Source organism: Neovison vison, chromosome 8, assembly GCF_020171115.1.
Source record: "Neovison vison isolate M4711 chromosome 8, ASM_NN_V1, whole genome shotgun sequence".
Classification (NCBI taxonomy): Eukaryota; Metazoa; Chordata; class Mammalia; order Carnivora; family Mustelidae; genus Neogale; species Neogale vison.
The window spans coordinates 56,517,599-56,536,368 of record NC_058098.1 but is presented as its reverse complement, the minus strand read 5'-3'; the positions used below and the strand labels follow the sequence as shown (position 1 = coordinate 56,536,368).

The following is an 18,770-nucleotide window of genomic DNA, read 5'->3' as shown; positions in this document are numbered from 1 at the left end:
ACGTGTCTCAGGGGTGGTGGCTGAACTTGTTCCACTTTGATCAGAAGATGACTGCAGGGCAGAGAGTTCCAAATTTTATTCTCCAAGTGGGTCAGAGTCCCCTGCAGGGTCAGAAAGTAACAGCGGGCATTTTGGACAGAGGGGGTTTTCTCTAGGAAACAGTGGCTCAGGTTGCCCCAGTGCTCAGGGAAGCAGTTGGTTCTAGAAAGCGAGAGAGGTAAGAGGTGGTCTATGTCTGTGTGAGGGCTTATGGATGAAAAATGAGAGGAACCTCTCATACCAGGAAGAAGTGTAAGCATAGGGGTACCTCCCTGACAAGAGTGGGAGCCAGGGGCTGGCAGGAACTACCTCTCTGCCTCTGTCTCCCCACTGCTTCTCTCTCAGGCCTGCTTCTCCCTCAGAAGGCCGGCCTTCACTGCCTCTTCACATGTATAGGTTGTAATGTGGCTGCCTCAGCCTCTCCTCACGTCATTTCCCGAGCCAACACCCTGAAAGAATGTCAGCAGCTCCTCTTGGTTCTAGGTTCCTGGGGGGAGATTTCAGTTGGCCAGCTTGGAACAGGGGTTGGTCCCCAGGCCCTTCAACTGTGGCCAAGAGGGCTGGGACCCTTGTTGTGGACACAGCTCAGGGCCCCAGATGTGTGGCATGTGTGTAATTGGGGTCGAGGACAGTTTCTTGGATTCTAGAAGGGAATGAAGACTCTTTGAGAATAAGGAGGGAAGGAAAGAGGTCTTCACCCACCTATAGGAACGGGTTGGAGAGGTTTACAGGGGCTTGGAGGTAAAACCACTGGGGAACAGTCTGCAGGGCCATCTGGATCCCCCCTTACATTTCGTTGTCATTCACCATGCTTTACTTTTGGCTCCCGTGACTCTGTCCATCTTTCTGGAGCTGGGGTTACCTCAGCCTGGCCTGCCTTACCAGTCTTGTCATCGACCTGTAAAACAACCCTCACCCTTCTCTGTGATTCTAGCTGGTGAGACTGTGACTCTACCCTGGGATATTGGCAGAGGGGCTGGTAGGAATGCAGTGGTGGGAAGAGCAATGTTTTACTTCTTTGGCGTATTTCAGTATTTTTTATAGTAATTCCTACAAGGAGGCAGAGGCTTTCCCTAAGAGATCGGAGGAATTCCGGATGGCTTCTTTCTGCCACAGCCCCAAACTGAGATAGTATGTGAAGAGCAGGGCCTCCTTCTATTCTTTCAAGATGGAGAGACTGGACAGAACTGGGTTGACTTTGAGCTTGAGCTCTGAGATTGGGCTGTTCACATCTAGCAGCAAGGGCTGTCGTGTGCATCAAATGACATGTCCAGAAGGGTTTAGAAAAGCCCTAGAGCACCGCAGATGAAAGGGACCACGGGGTAAATCCTAAGCACCTCGTCCCACCCCCATCGACTGCTGTGACCCAGCTTCTCGAGGCCCGTCATGGCTTGCCTGACTATCCTCTGTTCCTCCCCCCTCCCACCCACCCAGCCACATGCAATTGTACTCTGAATTTGGCTTCAGCCAGGGGCTGTGGCTCTTTGTGGCTACAAATCTCTTCTGCTGTTTCCATGTGAAATTCTCTCTCCATTAAGTCAAAGCATGTCAGAAGCCACAGCGCTGTGGGGGACAGCTCTTTCTCCTCCCTCTGTGCTCTTTCCTTTCTTCCTCACTCCCACTCCACCCCACCCCCATTGCTCTCTGGACCTACAGGGGACCCGCTACACACCTGGAGGCCAAGGGCCACAGGTTGCTTGGGAGCCAGGCCCTGTTTCTGGCACCATCTGTCACCTGCTTCATGCCCCTGACCTCAGTGCAGCACAGAGCTGCCTGGACTCGGGTCCCCAGGCCTGGGATTATTTTGAAAGCCCTGTTCTCTTGAAAACATAGTTCAAAATCTGTAAGGTCAGAATCAGTGGTTCTAAGATACATTTTAGAATCCCCTGGGGAAACTTTAAAAAAATCTTGGTGCCGGCCAGTTCTCAGACAGATCACATGAAACTCTCGGGGGACTGGATTCAGGCCCAGTACCTTTTTTGTTAATACCTTCCCCCCAGCCCCAGGTGACTGATGAGCAGCCAAGGTTGAGGGCTGCCGCAAAGAAAGTATGAAGGCACCATCACCAGTGATCCTGTGCGAGGTCCGGGCTGTCTTCCCAACCCTAGAGGTTTAGGAGGAAGACAGTCCCAGCTCTGAAGAAGAACACCATATTAGCTTCTGGCCGAGGCCTGAGGGGAGAGGATGGCACAGGCCCTGGTCAGTCTGGGTAAAGCTAGTATCGCAGTGTCATTGGGTAGTGCTTGTTCTGGGTAGAAAGGACCACAGGAGCCTTGAACCCTGGCACCTCTTACCAGCCTGACTCTGGGCAGGTCTCCTCACAGACCTTTGTTTTTGGCCAAGGGCAGGGGTGCAGGCATACAGAGCCTGTGGGTTGCCCAAAGGGTGGGTTTGGGCTTCTAGATTCAGGATCATAAGGGCTGGGTGGGCTTGTGGGGACCAGTGCCAGAAACACAAAGCCTGGTCTGGCTTCTCTGCAGCCTCCCCAGAGAAGAGACGATCCTGGATGGCAGGAGGAGCCAAGTCTATAACCGTGGAAGCTGGGAAGTTAGGGAGGATGAATTAGCAAGGGAGGGGTGAGAGATGGGACCCGGAAGTTGGGAAAGAAGTATAGCCAGAGGTAGGGGAAGCCCAGGGGGAGAACTTGTTAACCACACCCTTGGCCAAATCAGTGCTCAGGAAAACGTGTTACCCTCCTGGAGAGTGGTAGGGGTTCAGAGAGGCCCAGCCAGCAGCTGAGGAGGTAGCAGTGTGGCTGCTCTTTGTGGGAATGTGGCTTACTGCCTGAGAACTGTAGACAGGATGGTGGGCCCAGGCCCATCGACGCTGCATCTCTGGTCACAGGAATGGGCTAGGCAGGGACAGGAGGCGGGGATTGACAAGGCATTCCATTCACCCAGGTGGAACTGAGAGGCCTAGAAGCAGGGCAGGGTGGGACAGCAAGGCAGTGTGCTGAGAGATGTTTGGGTCACAGTTGGAGCTCAGGGCTTGATGAGGGCTGGCCATTGCTCCCTCATCCTTTTTCAGAAGTCCCAGAGCTCAGAGGTCCTGCCTGGCAATGGACCTCTTAAGGTACGTTCTTCTTAAAGAGAAAGGAAGTTGCTGGGGAATCCCGTGTTCAACAGGGCCAGAGAGGACACTTGGAAGCATGCCAGGCAGGGTCATGCCTGTTGAGGCTTCAAATCCCCACCCTGTCCTGGGCTGGGCATGGGCTCTGCACTTTATCTTAGCCAAAAGAAAGAGAAGCGATGGGGCATGGGCTCTGGGTTGCAGAGTACCCGTGAGCTCACATGCCCAACCCTGTGCCTCAGGGAGCTTTCACCAAACTGTCTGCCTTAGTTTCCTGTGCCTTTTCCCATAGACTTTGTTGCCTCAAACAACACAGACTTACTGTCTTATGGTTCTAGAGGTGAGAAGTCTCCAATCGGTCTCATTGGGCTCAAGTCAGGATGTTGGCAGGGTTCGTTCCAGAAGGAGCCTCCTCTGAGAGGCTCTGGGGGAAAAATGGTCTCCTTGTCTTTTTCAGTTTCTAGAGACCACCCACCTTCCTTTGCTCATAGCTTCTTCCTCAAATCACTCTACACTCCTGTTCCCAGCACAACCACTCCTGGCTCCAACCATCCTGCTTTCCTTTCGTGAGGATCCCTGTGATTGTATTGGGTTCACCTAGATGATCCAGAAAATCTCCCCTTCTAAGGACCCTTAATCATGTTTGCAGAGCCCCTTTACCACATGGGAGAAGAGGGTGCCTGGCTGGCTCAGTCTGTAGGGCATGGGGCTCTTGATCTTGGGGTTGTGAATTCAAGCCCCACGTTGGGTGTAGGGATTGCTTAAAGAAATAAACATTAAAAATCTTTTAAAAAGGGGCGCCTGGGTGGCTCAGTTGGTTGGACGACTGCCTTCGGCTCAGGTCATGATCCTGGAGTCCCAGGATCGAGTCCCACATCAGGCTCCCAGCTCCATGGGAAGTCTGCTTCTCCCTCTGACCTTCTCCTCGCTCATGTTCTCTCTCACTGTCTCTCTCTCAAATAAATAAATAAAATCTTTAAAAAAAAAATTCTCTCACCCTTTTAGAAAAAAAAAATCTTTAAAAAAGAAAAAAAAAACATGTAGGAGAACATATTCCCAGGTTCTGGGGATTAGGACACAGACAACTTTGTGGGGGACATTATTCATACCTTCACAGCATCTATCTAACCTGTAGCTGGGATAAGGGAGTGAGGCATTCTTCTGCCAGAAATACTCCCCGCACCCGCCCTTGGTGTGCTAATTCCAAGCACCCTCCCCCATCTTCCTAACGCTGGTTGGGTGCCTCTTATTAATGCCCCAGCAGTCCTTCAAATACTTGCCTGAGGCCAGCATTGGACTGTGGGCTCCGGGATCATAGAGTCGGGACCTACTGGGGCATCAGGGAATTTCCCAGTGCCTGGCACAGCATTAGCAGTTAGTAGATGCTCACTGAATATGCCATGTGCTCCAAGACACACAATTATCCTCTAGGAGATGGAAAGGCTTGTATAAAATATGTTATGGAAGTTCCTTTGATTATTTTGGACCGCAAAGAATTATTCAGCAAATGGCTATTAGCCTGAATAACCTTAGTTGTTGCTGGTGTTGGGTGCTGACAGAAGTCATCTGATGAAATAAGTTTTTAAAAAAGAGGAGGTAAAGAAATTGAGTACCGATTTAGAAGTTCTTCCTGGAGGTTTGATAATAAGTTTGCAGGTGTTAGACGTTATAAACAAGCTCGCTCTAGATCACTTAAGAGGTACTTGTGTTAAAAGTTGCATTATGGGAAGTGGGATTGGCGGGGGTGGGGGGGTCTCTCCTAGTGTTTTACAAGTGGTACTTCTAACTCAGATAGAATTTCCAGTTAGAATTTCCAGGGGCCACATTATTCCAGGATTTTAAAAGCGCCCTATATTTTATTATTTGTTTTAATTCTAGCATAGTTAACATAGTGTTTTTGTTTTTTAGAGAAAGAGAGAGAGAATGAACAAGTGGGGAGGAGGGTGAGAGAGAGAGGGAGAAGCAGACTCTCTGCTGAGCAGGGAGCTTGATGCGGGACTCGACCCCAAGACCCCGAGATCATGACCTGAGCCGAAGGCAGACACTTTACCAACTGAGCCCTCCAGGCGCCCCAACATATAATATAACCCCAACGGTGTTATATTAGTTTCAGGTATAGTCAAAGTGCCCAGGCTTAAATAACTTATATGGACATGAAAACGAAGTGTGTGGAAAATTGTGTCCAATGATCCACGTATCTACAATGCAGGTGAAGATCCTAATGGCGAAGATGCTTATTTTTACACTAATTTGTAGAGTAGGATTAAATACACATGTAAATTTATGAAGAAGATAAAATGGTTTGGGACCAACTGCAGGCCCTTGAGCAGCCACAGGAGACTCGGGAGGCCTGTGGCCCTCTGCCGAGCCCCTGCCTTAGCCACCCCCAGGGTAAAGCGCTGGGATGGCATGGGGGTTAGGTGAGAGGGAAAGCTAAGGTCAGCCTGTGGGAGGAGACAAGCTGGCCTTGCTCCGAATTTCTACCCCAAGTCTTCCAGGAGCAGGAGAGCCTCCCTAGAGTCCAGCCGGTCCCACTCGTGAAGGCACATGTAGGCACAGCTGAAGCCAAGTGTGTGGGGATGGGGGGCTGCCCTCAGGAAGAATAATCCCCCGGGCCTGTGCCTGCCTGATTGTTCTGCCAAGGGATAGTGTCACCTACCGGGATGGTGTGAGGTGGGGAAGAGATGCTTCGGGAAGGTATGGGAATTGGGTCCTGAAGAAGGAGGGGGGTACAGAGTGAGCCCCCGCACGTATTCTGGGAAGAGGACTTGCAGGGGTGGAGCAGCTGTGGGGGTGAGGCACGAGTCTTTGAGGCCACAGGAGACTTTACAGAGGCACAGAAGGAAGAAGGAAGGAGGAGAAAGAGAGCAAAGCCGAGGGAGTGCTACTCCAAGCTAAGAGAAGCTGCCTGGATGCAGGACAGTGCCCTGGCCCCAGCTCCCCTCTGTGACACACCCCCAGCTTGCATGGGGCCAGGCCCCTGAAGCCCCTGCACTCTTGGCAGGGTGCTCTCAAGGCAGCCCCTGGGGAATGGGAGCGGTGTGGGAGGCCACCACCCACAGCCACTGAGCCCTGGCCCTTGGTGGGGGGCGGGTAGTGAGCCTTGGGCCCCTGGGCACAAGACCAGCGTGCAAGGGAACCTCTAACAGCCTCTTTCTTCCTCTGCCCTCCCCACCAGCCAAAGTGATTAAGATCACAGTTACAGATGGGGAGTCTTGACATCAGAGTCGGGCTGTTGGAGCTGGAAAGGTTGCTCGGGATGGAACGGAGCGCTAGTGCCTCCACCATCTTTTGGCCCTTCAGAGGAGGGGGGAGAGTGGGCTTCCCTCTTTCTATCTGAGAGCTCTGTCTTCAGGAAGATTCACCTGTTCTTCATTCTTGCTCCCCACTCCCTGCCCCTCCCCACCAGCTGCCTTCCCTACTCCCCCTTACCCAGGGCTTCTCCTCCCCCACCCACTGCTTCCCCCTTCCACCATCCCACACTCCTATCACAGAGGCCAGACACCCTGCAGCCTTTAGCAATGTCAGTGTCCCGAAAGGCAAAGAGAGGCAAAAGGAAACGAAAGAGACAGAACAACCAAGGGGAGTACCTGGTCTGGGGCTGGAGGAAAACAACGCTCCGAAGAACATGAGCGACCAATGGGCATATGGGTGGGGACAGAGGATAAAAGAGCAGGTCAGTGTTAAATCTGGGATCAAGTCCTGCATCAGGCTCCTTGCTCAGCCGGGAGTCTGCTTCTCCCTCTCCCACTACCTGCTGCTCTCCCTGCTTGTGCGAGCGTTCTCTCTCTTTGACAAATAAATAAAAGCTTTAAAACAAAGTCCACAATGACAGTTAAGGGAGAAAGAGAATCAGAGAGTGAGTGAGAACAGGAGAACAGTGACAGCACCAGTCTGGGGACCACCCCCTCCCCCGCCATGTCACATGGTCCCGGCAGGCAGGGCAGTGGCATCACATGGCCCGCACACAGCTCCTGTGGCGAGTCCGTCATGTTTCCGGGCTGCCTGGCATCTTTTGAACCCTCTTGCTATTTGGGGACCTTCCAGCCTCTTGAGGGACCTCCACTTAAGGAGTGTCCTCTCTGGCCGCAGAAGGGCGACAGCAGCAGGACGCACTGAGCATCACTCCTTCCTCCTCACCAAAGCCGGGGCCCAAGCCTTCAGCCAGTGGGGTGAGGCTGTGGCACCCCAGACCTACATCGCCCCCTTTAATGCTGCAATAGAGGCCCCCCCGTGATGCACGTTTCCATGGACCCCAGAGGGACCAACATGCTGCTTCGGGGACAGGCACTTCCTGTGGCTCTCCCTCAAGGGTCTATGAGTCGGTGTTGTGCCGGGTCCTCAGAAGGGGGCCGGTGGCCAGAGCACTGGCTCTGTAGGCCAGGACCTAGGTTTTCGGGCACCATGACCTCTCCACCTTTCATGGGGACCGAACCCACCTCCCAGGGTGGTTGACTACCAAAGGAGCAACGCGACAAGTGTGTACATTGTCAAGTGCAAGGAGAGCATTGCTAAAGGCTGTCACTTTCTTGCTAAGAGATGAGCCAGTTCAGATTAGAGCTATGCCTTTGAGCCCAGCCTGGTTTCTGATGCCATCAGAGAAGCCAGATTGTGGCTGCTTTGGCCCCAGGTCCATGCCCCACAGTTACTGTTCTCGGGCTCCTGGAAGCACCCCTTGTCTCTCTCTGGGAGCGACCTCCAGGGGTCTCTGTCCTTTGCAACTGGAACAGTCTGATAAAAATTCCAAGGAATTTCTGGCAGGGGACAGACGGGATACTCTCTCCATCACCACCTTCCTAGCCTCCACAGTCCTTCAGGTTGGCACCACAGGTCGCTCATGTGTGAGGCTCCCTGATTATGGGCTGCCATCGGGAGCTGGCAGCATGGGCTGGGGGAGGTTTGTTTAGTTGGAAGCTTCCCAAGGCTGAGAAATATTTGCATGGTGATGACATCCGAGAGCCCGGTGGGGGGGTGAATGCAACAATGAGCTCTTTGGTATCAGAAAGGAGTCTGGGTGTTCGTGGCTGAAATTCCATTCATATTTATGCCTGTAGATAAACACTATTAATACTGAAGGGCTGTGTCCCAGAGCCTGCCAGGGGTGCTGGAGGTCCATGGGGGCGACTATGCAATCCTGAGTCTTGTCCCCAGACCACAGCCCTTGTTTTGGCACCATGGATGGGACACAGTGTGTGTGTGTGTGTGTGTGTGTACAAGGGGAGGTCTGCAGATGGGAGCTGGGGGTCAGGAAACACTCGAGTCTCCACTACTGCCTGACTCTAACATCTGACCAACCTCGGTCAACTTGTGTCCGGAGTAGGAAGGCCTCCCCTCCCTTTCTCCATTCTCTTCTTTGTAGGGAGAGCTTTCTAGACCTTTCTCCAGGACTGGCGCACCAGGTGATGCCACGTGTGGCCTCAGGCAGTCTTAGTCACTGCAAGGGTCCTCAAGCTGGTGGTGAGGGTGTGAAAGTAGTAACATGATACCAATTGTTTAATCACTGCAGACTGAATGTGTTTTCCTAAAGCATCACAGTGAAAGGGAAGCTGGGCCCCCACCAGCTCCAAAAAAGGCCCTTCCTCCCTGGATCAGCAAGGCTGTCCCCACAAGAATAGGGCTGAGGGTGAGGGCAGAGGAGGCAGGACCTCCATGAGGCCATGGGAGTGGGAAGTTCTCCCCTGTGCCAGGCGAGATTGGTACCCACTCTCTTCCAAGTGAGTGGCTGCAGCTCTGGGGGTGCACCTGATGATCCCATGGGGCACACAAAGAAAACAGAGCTTCTCTGCAAACCCCAGTCATCCTTCCAGATTGCGATGCATGTTTCTTCGATACGGGGTATACTGGCATGGGTGTGACGTGTTTTAGGAGCGCATTGGCATGGACTTCACGGCGAGGTGGCTGGTCAGGCCGCATGCAGCGGGCACCCTCGGCACGCAGCTCTCTCTGGGTACTTCTCCAGGTACCCAAGATGCGCCACCCGCAGTGCCCACAGGCAGCCGGAGGCGCAGGCCCATGGGAGGTACAGTGGCAGGCGGAGGGGAAGCTTACTCTGGCGGCCCCACCCAGACTCCCCAACTGCCTCCTTCCAGTCCCCTCCAGGCTTCAGCACCTGCCTAACACCCCCCCCATCTCCCCCTGCTCCCACCAGTCTCTTCCCGGACCCCTCCCTGCTTCCTCCTCCCCACCCCTCCCCACTCATGGCTTCTCAGGCCTCTCTTCCTGCAACACTCCCTCCTCACTAAGCACTCAAAGCCTGTTCTGGGGTACCTATTGGAGGAAATGAACACGCTGCATTCCTTCCAAGGATCTCTTTATTCCAGACCTTTATTTCAAATTGCCCACAACTTGGCCCAACCCTCAGAGGATTCCTCCAGAGGAATGCTGCCAGCAGAAATGCATTTGGTGCCTGTCCCGTGACCAATAGCCAACTACCAATCTTTGGGCATCCCGAGGCAAATCAACAGCATTTGCGTCTCTCGTTAGGTTTTTTTCTAACAGAATTTCAGAATAAAAATAGATCTCTATCATATATATATCTATATATCTAGATTTATACACACACAGAGAGACAGAGATCCTTCAACTAAGCAGTGAAGGCTCTGGTGTCCTCTGCTGTGTCCCTTGTGGTGCGGGGAGCCAGGAGGGGGCAGGCCCTCTCTGGGAGGCACCCGGGGGTGCGCAGTGCTGAGCCAGTGTGGTGAGGAGGGTGGGTATCCGACAGCCCCTTCTCCCTGAGGAGCGACTGGGCAATGCCGAGCAGGGCAGCCCTCATCCCGTCTTTCCACACACCTTAAGATGAGAGAGACGTACCAGATGGAGCTTTAAAAGTAAAACCCAAAGTGCAGATAAAAAAGGAATTCCCTGATAAGGCCACCCCACCCCACGCCACCCCAGGGGGGCGGAGTAACTTCTTGGGGAAGAATTCCAAGACCATAATGCAGCAGAGCTGGGGGAACCAGGGCAGATACCCACCCACCAGCCCCAGGTCCCCGGCTGACAGAGATCTGCTCTGTCCCCTGCACTGGTCTCTGACTACAGTCCTCACTGGGCCTCAGGCACCGGGGGACCAAATGGCCTGTAGTGGAAATGGACTGTGGATGAGAGGTACTGGGGTCAGTCCCAGAGACTGCCCACCTGCATATTATTATCTCAGAGGGTTCTGCATTGTACCCATTGCCCAGAAACCCAAGGCCTGAAGGAGTATGTTGATGCAACGTGTGAGGAAGAACTGGGTCCAGCTGCCATGTTTATATCCTAGGGTCTACAGCCTAGGGTTTAAGGAGGCCGCTTGGGCTGGGGCATGGTTCCAGAAAGATGTGCATGGCAGAAATGGGAGGGGAGTTAGGGCCGGTGCTCAGTGCCTCTGGCCAGGCACCAGAGGCCCCAAAGGCACTTGACAGCAGAGAGGAAGAGCAGTGGGGCCCAACCAGCCTCATGGGGTAAAGAGGAGCATCCTGCAATAGCTCAAACCTGGGAGAGGAACCCAGAGATCCCATCCTCTTTCCACTTGCCAGCAGAATCTTCAAGCCCTGAGTGCCTGAGGCAAGACCTGAGAGTTACCCAAAACCCAGTCCTGAGACTGGGGCTGAGATCAGGGCCCTAGGGCTTCCCAGGCACAGAGGCACAGGTAGAGGTGAAGTTCAACTGTGAGGCTCCCCAACCTGCGCTCTCAGAGAGCAAGTCTGGTCACCAAGACTCTAAGTCACTTAGGGTTCAAGCAGACATCTCCCAAGGCACTGAGCTAGGAACTGGGGAAAACCCTCTTGACCTAGTCAGAGAGCAGTTTGTGGGGTTCATCTTTGGTGCTGGAGATCAGGGAGCTGAAGTTCGAGGCCAACACCTCTGCACAGTCACTGGGCAACCCAGGATAGGGGATGTGGAGGGTGGCAGGTGTACTATGGGAGCTTCTAGACAGTGGGGGGAAGTACTTAGGAGACCCAGACCCTTATTGCACATTGAGATGATGCCCAGACACTCTGGGGCAGATGCTCCCTTGCTGATGTGACTTCCCAGCTACTTCCTTCCTCATAAATGCCACCAAGGCGGTCTGAATCCCAAGGAGCAAGGGATTTGCTTTCGATGCAAATCTGGTCTACTGGGCTCCAGATGAGCAGCTCCCAGACCCAGCTGGCCCTGGAGGGAAAGCAGGACTGGAGTGGGGGAGGCGAGGAGAACTAGGGCTGCAGCCTGCAGACGTGTTCCCTAGAGATGTATTTCCCTGAGGCCCCACACCTCCCCTGTCCTGTGCTCCCTGCTGCCTGCCTGTGTCCGCCTGCCTCCCGCCCCCTAGGGCAGCTCCCTCCCACCCTGCCGCTGCAGTGCCAGGTCACAGCTCTCTGGGGATGATGGAGAAGGGCATCACCGGGCTGCTGGCCTCCAGCTCAAGGGCAGTGAGGAAGCAGTCGACAGCAGCCTCGCTCTGGCCCTGGGCCTGCAGCACCTCGCCCAGGCCCTGCCAGGCCTCGTGGCAGGTGCTCTGCCTCTCCACAGCGTCCCGCAGCACCTTCTGGGCCAGACTCTTATGGCCCAGCCGACTCAGCATCAGACCCTGGGGGGGCAAGCACAGGGCAAGGTTAGTGAGGGCGCCCTGTGGCAGGGGCATCCTAGCCATCAGGGCAAGGGGGCAGCTCAGCCACCAGTGAGAGGGCTCAGAGTCTCAGCCTTGGGAACCATCAAGTGACCGTTGTCGTTAACCCATGCAAATTGTACCTGTCCCCGCCCTGGCCCCCGGATCACCCACCATGGGAGCTCCGTCCCTCCCAGCCTTGAGGACGAGCTTTCAAGTCAGCTGACCCAACTGTGTGCCTGCCCATTATAACTGGGGATGCTGGCAAGTTCCCTCTCTGGTCTTCCATTTCCTCAGCTCTAAGTGGGAAAGACTGCAGTGCCCATCCTAGGGTTGTCAAGTTCGCACGAGTCAGTTATGGAAAGCACTCGAAGAACACGGTCTGGCATGTGTGAGCTCTCAGTCAGTGGGTCTCTCACCCCGAGGCTTTGCTGCTGCCCTGTGGAGCCACCCTTCCCCCCAGGGGTGTGAAGGAATGTGTGTGGCAGGCTTCAGACTCTACAACCTGAAGGCAGAACCTTAAGCTTATGGGTGTGTGTTGGGGGGAGGGGGGCACAGCTCTTTGGCCTGCATCAGCAGTGGTCTTGGTGGGACATCTGGGTCCTGGGACCTACGGCCCATCCCAGCCCGGCCTGGCAGGTGAGGGTCACAGGAGGGTGTTTGCTGGATAGGACAGGCTCTGGTAGACGAATCAGGGGTGGCTAGGAAGCTTGGTGCTGCTGTTTGTCTTTAACAACCCTGCTGGCAGAGAGAGGAAGTGACAGGAATTGTCACAGAAGTTTGGGAAGTGAAACTGGGATGGTGTCCCTTCTATGTCCTCTTTCACTCATACTGGGGAAGGGTGCAGGGAGGTGGGAGCATAGGGTAGTGAGTAAGGGGTGGGGGACCAGGACCCCCCTTTGGCCTCCAGTCCCAGAAGGGCTGCTTTGCTCCATCCCACTGATCTGTGTCCTAGCCCTTAAATGCAGCATGGGATGGCAGCACGGGGGTGTTGGGGGGAGGCTCCACTCATTCAAAGATGTGAGGTAAAACCTAACACTGACTTCCTGGACAGGCGGGGGCTGGGCTGGGGGAGAGGAGCTGCCTTCTATGTTCCTGGAGCCCCCCCTCGGGCGCCCGCCCACTGATGGCCATGTACATTTTTAGCTGGAACATTTTCCTCCTCACCACACTCCTCAGAGTTAGGCCCTCTGTTGCTATGGAGACCCACCGGGAAAGATGCACATGCCCGATTTCCTAAAGTCCTCTGAGGCTTGGAACAGAACCAGCGAGGCAAGAGTAAAAGATGGCACTCAGGCAGCCCTAGGCAAAGCCTCTCCCTCTCCCAAGGTGCTGGCCGTGGTCCTGGGGGGTGGGGACAGGGAAGGAAGGGGGAGCGGTCTTCATCTCGCCTCTTCAGGACAGGAAGAAGCTGTCCCCAGGGAGCCCCATGGATGGGGTGGAGGGCAGGGGAGCTAAGGCAGGGCGGGGCCGGCCAGGAGCCGTGCTGACTCAGGGCCGCCCGGGAGTGGAGGGCAGCGCCCAGTCTGGCCAGCAGGGCCCTGGGCCAAGCTGTGCTGCCGGCATGGCCTGGGAGCTGGACCCTGAGCAGCAACCGATGGAACAGGGCCCACAGGGAGGAGGGAAGGCGGGCGAGACGACGGGCCGCCAGACACCAAAATTAAGCACCAAAAATGGAAGGTTTGCGCCCTGGGAGTCCTGCCCATGAAGGAGCAAGAGAGGACAGATGCGAAGGCCAGCGGGGCCTCACGGTGTGGGGGCGGGGCCACTGTGGGGTTTACACACTCAGTTTTCTAGATCAAGCTTCCACGGGAGATTTTGTTTGAAAAGAGGGCTCTACCGCTAAAAAGGAGTTCAAAAACCCCTGATCTCTAGCAGTGTGTGGGTGTTTGGTAAGGGGCCAGATGTGGCCGCAGGCTAAACGGGTGTGTGTGTGTGTGTGTGTGTGTCTTGCTCTGCTGGTTTTACTCAAGGTCTGCAGCAGGCTTCTCTGCATGTTTCTTGTAGAGAAAAGAGCCAGGACTCCACAGCCAGAAGACCTAGCTAGGCTGGGCTGGAATCCCAGCTCTGCCACTGACAAGTGCAGCGACCATGGGCCACTGGCCTGTTTTCTCTGAGCTGTGGTTTCCTCATCTGTGAACCAGAGGACAGAATGGTACTTCCTGGTAGGGAATTGTTAAGAGTCTGCAAGGATGAATCTGCAATCATGTAAGCAGGGCCCACAGTGTGCTGACAGCAACGGGAAGCGTCCCCAGGATGAGCAGAGAGTCCTGTCAGAGTGAGGAGTAGAAGATGATTTCTCTAGAGGGCAAGGCTCCCTGTGGACGAAGACTCGGGACTGAGGTGGGGTTGGATCACATCCCCCATACCCTGGGGTGCTGACCTCAGAGCCTGAAAGGAGACACCGGGCTGGGGTCAGGCTGGGGCCCCGAAGCCCAGGGCCTGTAACAGGATCTGCTGCCACCTGCCTGAGACACCCGCCTGTTCCTGTTCGTGTTTGGTAGCAACTCGGAGCTGTTTGCTGCCTGACAACTGGGCGGGGCCAGCCTCAGGACGACGTGAGGTCTCACCTGCTCTGCCCCCAGCCTGGCGCTGTGCCAAGGGCCTGCCATCACCACCCCCTGCCCTGCACCCCCACCCTAGCCACCCAGAGAACAGGTCTCCAGGGAGATGGCGGGAACACCGTTCCACCCAAACGTCCCCGATGACTCTTCCCCACTCTGGCCAGGGGGCACCCTGAGCCAAGAGAAACCAGACCTGCCAGTAGGTGACTCAGCCTCTGACCCTCACCTAGGAGACGCCACAGCCAGGCGGCCGCAGCAGTCGGAAAGCAACGTGCGAGTTGCTCATGGCTGTTGAGCAACACACCTTTGAGAGGGGACCAAGGTTACAGACATTCAGGGAGGGCAGGGCTATGGGGAAAGGCCCCGGAAATTCCCAACTTCATTCATTCCTCCTACCCTCCCTTCCTGGAGCTCAGGGAGGAGGGAACATCTGGCCTCATCTCAACTACCCAGGACCCTCCTCCTCCAGCAAGCCTCCCAGGATAGCACCTCCTGGCCACGCCATCGCCTTGAAGTTGTGATTCATTACTGGTGGGCTCTCTTGTGCAAGCCATCTTGGGCTGAGACGGGGAGGGTCCGTGGCTCCTGCCTGCTTGGCTATTCCCCACAAGACAGCAGCTCAATAGAGTGCAGGTGGGAGGGTCCTGGGTTCTGAGCCAGGTATACCAGAGGCACTTAGAGGTGTGCGTGTTTGCTGACCTGCTTAGGGCCACAGGGACAGGCAGCCCGAGGGGCCCTCCCTGTTGGAAGATAAGGTTCTCTTGGGGGGGGGTTGGTGGTACAAAGACTGTAGCCTGGGATGGGGATGAAGGAGAAGACAGGTCGCTCCTTCCTTTCTCAGTATTGCTACTACACACCATCTCACCTCATTAATTCAGTGCCTGACATTGTTGGCCAAGAGGGGAGGGGTAGCAGGAAGGTCTCGGCTGTATGTGTCTTTTTATTCTTCTGGGTTGGGGATGGGGGGGCCATACCCTGGGAAGCAGCCCCCAGCACTAGGCCAGCTGCAGGCCAGGCTGAGAGCTCCCTCCCAGTCCCTTCCCTCAAGTATTTATAGAAGTTATTTTGGGAATTTTCTTTCTGAGCTCAAGGCACATTCCTGGGATTCTGTAACAGCCTTTCCAGCTGGGAAGCAGGGAATCATTGCTGGAGCCTCCTGGTCCCAGGAGCCCTCCACTTGGGGACCCTGGGCTGCAGGGAGGAGCCTGGGGTGGGGCCACCTCTGAGGTTGCTCCCCTCACCCACCCTGAGGCTGACACACCCTGCGGAGGAGGCCCACATTCCAGCCGGAGCTGAGGCGCTCAGGCCCTCTCCGGATGCCAGGTTCTCCCAGGTGTCAGCCTCAACCCGTCCAACCAGACTCGAATGAGGTGTCTCTCCGGGCTGAGAACAGAGCCCACAGAGCACCACATCCCTCCTGGAGCTGGGGCAGCTCCAAGGCCCCAGGCTGGTCCCACCTCCCTTTTGGGAAAAGGGGCACAAATTCTTCTAGACCCCACCCAACATCTGGTTGACAAGCTCCCCTAGGCTTTCATCCGAAGAGGCCAACAGACTCACTTAGAGCCCAACTAGGTGGGGGTAGCAGAGGCAGCCGTGATCGTGTGGCAGAACCCATTCCTCCCTTCAGGCTCCTGCCTACCCCCACACCCCCAGGTGAGATGTTGAACACCAGTGGGCCTCTTGGTGGTGGTGGTGGGGTTGTATGTCTTCAGAGAGCCATGGACAGACTCAAAGGTGAACACTAGCTTGAGGAGAAAGCACATCACCTCCCAGGGGGCTCTGCCTTTTCCCCTCCCACATTTTGGGCTGGTTTCAGGCTCTGGGCCTCTGGAGGCTCTGCCCACTCTAGGGCATAGGTGGGCCCTCAGGCCTCCGTCAGGAGCCCGGACTGTGGGTGCTCCAGCTGAACACCCTGTGAGAAAGAGTGAGGGGGGCACCATTGCAGAAGCTCCCTTCTCTGGATGGGAGGTGAAGCTGAGGGGAGGGGGCTCCTAACCCACTGGACAAGGGGAAGGCTGGAGCCTGCTGTACCCTCCCATCAGGGAGTCTTTCAGACCATTGATTTTGGAGCTAAATTAAGCCAAAAATGATGTGGGAAACAAAGGCAGAAGAAAATTTATTGAATTTCCTTACCACCTACAGCCCATTGACAAGTCCTTGAAACAGAGTGAACTTCCTCTAGGGACTCAGCTGCCTCAATGTTGTCACTTTGCTAAGGGCAAAAGGCAATCCTAGTCAGACCCCTCCCCTCCAGGATACTGTAAGCCTACTTTAACATATAAAAATTCCTCTGGAAACTTCCTTTATCTCTAAACCTAAGATATGTGTTGGCAATCATCCCCCAAGCATAAGGCCCACTGATATCCATCATTAGATGGTAAAAAAATGACCTTTCCCCAACAATAGCTCAAGGTCCTGGAAACCTTGCTTCCAAAATTCCTTAGAGACTTACACTATCCCTAACCTCCTTTCAACTTGTAAGTATATAATGGGCCATTCCTCATGACCCCAGTGCAGCTCTTTCTGCCCACGGGTCCTGTCCCCGTGCTTTCATAAAATCACCTTTTTGCACCAAAGACATCTCAAGAATTCTTTCTGGCCGCTGGCTTCAAACCCTAATGTTTTCCTACATCAAAAGTGCTTAACGATCATTCTGATCAGAGTCTATGATGGGTGGCTTCCCTTCCACATCCTCATCAGGGATGCTGAGGACTTCAGGAGCCCACACTTAAGCCCAAGGCTTTCCCAAAGTCTTGAACCAGAGCCAAGGGAGCCTGCCTTCACCTTCTTGAAGGTCTCTGAGCCTGGGCTGGGGGCTGCACCAGCCCAAGAATGACGTGGGTAGGCAGGGGCCTGAACCCTGGTGAGGCCACCGCTGGGGGACATGCCCCACACAGCGAGCCTCCAGAAATCCCTTCTCCCTCCTGTTCCACTCCACTCTACTTTCCCACCAGGGAATGCAGTCCTCAGGCAAGACTTGGGAGGGATGAGAGAGAGAACTCAGAATAAAACAACAGCACTAGGAGACCAGATGGCCAACAAGACGTTCCTACTGAGCTTTCCTGCCAAATAGAGCAATGTTCCCTGTCTATCAGAGCTGGTGGGGCAGACGCAGATTCTATGGAGAGGAGCTGTGAGCATGTGTGCACACGTGTGTGTGTGTGTGTAGGACTCAGGGTTCCTGCACAGACAGCACCACACAGCACAAGACTTCTGGGCCTTCCCGTTCCTCCCGGCTGCCTGCGCCCTCCTAGCTACTTGCCATAGTTCAGGAAGCCAACAAGGAGGGAGACGCCTAGAGCAAGTGGGGTGTCCAAGACCCCACGGCATCAGGCCCCAGGAACCAGAAACCCTGCCGTTCTGTGTGCTTACTGGCCTCAGCTGGCACCAGGGAACCTTCAGAGGGCCAGGTACTGGGTTTTACTCTGCAGCTGCTCAGGACACCTTTCCTCCTTCCAGTCAGGAAACAGGCTGAAGCAGCCTGGCCTGACAGAGGTCAAAGCAAAAGGCCAAGCAGGGCCTCCCCAGAACCTGGCCTTTCCTGCTCCTCCTCCCCAGCAGTCTCAGGTCCCCAGCAGGCCTCGTCTGCTGAAGAGACCAGCCTGGAAATGGTTCTCGCCCTCGCTTCAGTCTCCGGCCTACTGAGCCCTGCTCTCAGCTAAGGTCAGCCTGGCCTTGCACTGTGGATACTCCTGTACCAGGCACAGGGCATTTGGGTCTGGGGTCCTGCACACCTCTGTCTTGGCCAGAAGCATCTGATGGGCTCAGTGAGGACCCAAGAGGCTCTGCTACAGTGAATCTCTGGGGCTTGGCTCTGGGCCTCTACTTCCCTCTACAAACCACGAGTGTCTGATCCTGGCCTGGGAGCCATGTTTCAGCATGGAAAAGGTAAAAGTCACCCCAACTACTGGGCCATTAACTTACAGAATTAGTTAACTGAATACAAACAGAGGACCTAGGTGTTTGGCATTGTGATGACCATTTTCCAGATGAGAACACTACGGTGCCAAGAGGTTGAGGTACTTGGTCATGGTGGAGCAGTAATATAGGCAAAGGGGGGCTTGGTCCAGGTCCATGAGACTCAGAGCCAAGCTCCCACCTCCAGACACAAGCTGGCTCTGATTCTAGGGCTTAAATACCACCCCAGCCAACCAGCCCCAAACACAACCTACAGGTAGCTCTGAGGCCCTGGTCCCTGCCCAGCTCCCCCTCCTCCCTTCTCAGCACCCAGCTGGCAGCCCACGGAAATCTGGACAACTAGATGTTCCAAAGTGGGACATCCTTTGACTGACATCCTCAATCAAAGGCTGAGCTCAGGCTTCGGCCCTCTGCCACCAAGTCTTTTACACAAATGGTGACAAAAATGCATGTTGATTTATCTTTTCACAGCACTTAGGTCATCTGAACGCTAAAAGCTTCTTTGGAAGTCACAAGGGCCTAAATTATTATCCCCATTAGACAGAAGGGAAAACAGAGCCAGTGAGGGAAGTAATCTCCAAGAGCCCTGGAACATGAAGGCTGTTAGGGCCGGC

The 18,770-nt window shown here is 54.9% G+C and overlaps 1 protein-coding gene across 3 annotated transcripts in view; it reads right to left on the bottom strand.

Annotated features, from left to right (window-relative positions):
- Positions 1 to 9,401: 9,401 nt before the first annotated feature.
- Positions 9,402 to 18,770, bottom strand: part of TTC7A (tetratricopeptide repeat domain 7A) — a 117,889-nt gene continuing 108,520 nt past the window's right edge. For all 3 annotated transcript variants that reach the window (XM_044263650.1, XM_044263651.1, XM_044263652.1), the window contains one exon: positions 9,402 to 11,656. In XM_044263650.1, coding sequence (XP_044119585.1) covers positions 11,435 to 11,656 — 222 coding nt within the window. In that variant the 3' untranslated portion in view covers positions 9,402 to 11,434. The remainder of the gene's footprint in view (positions 11,657 to 18,770) is intronic.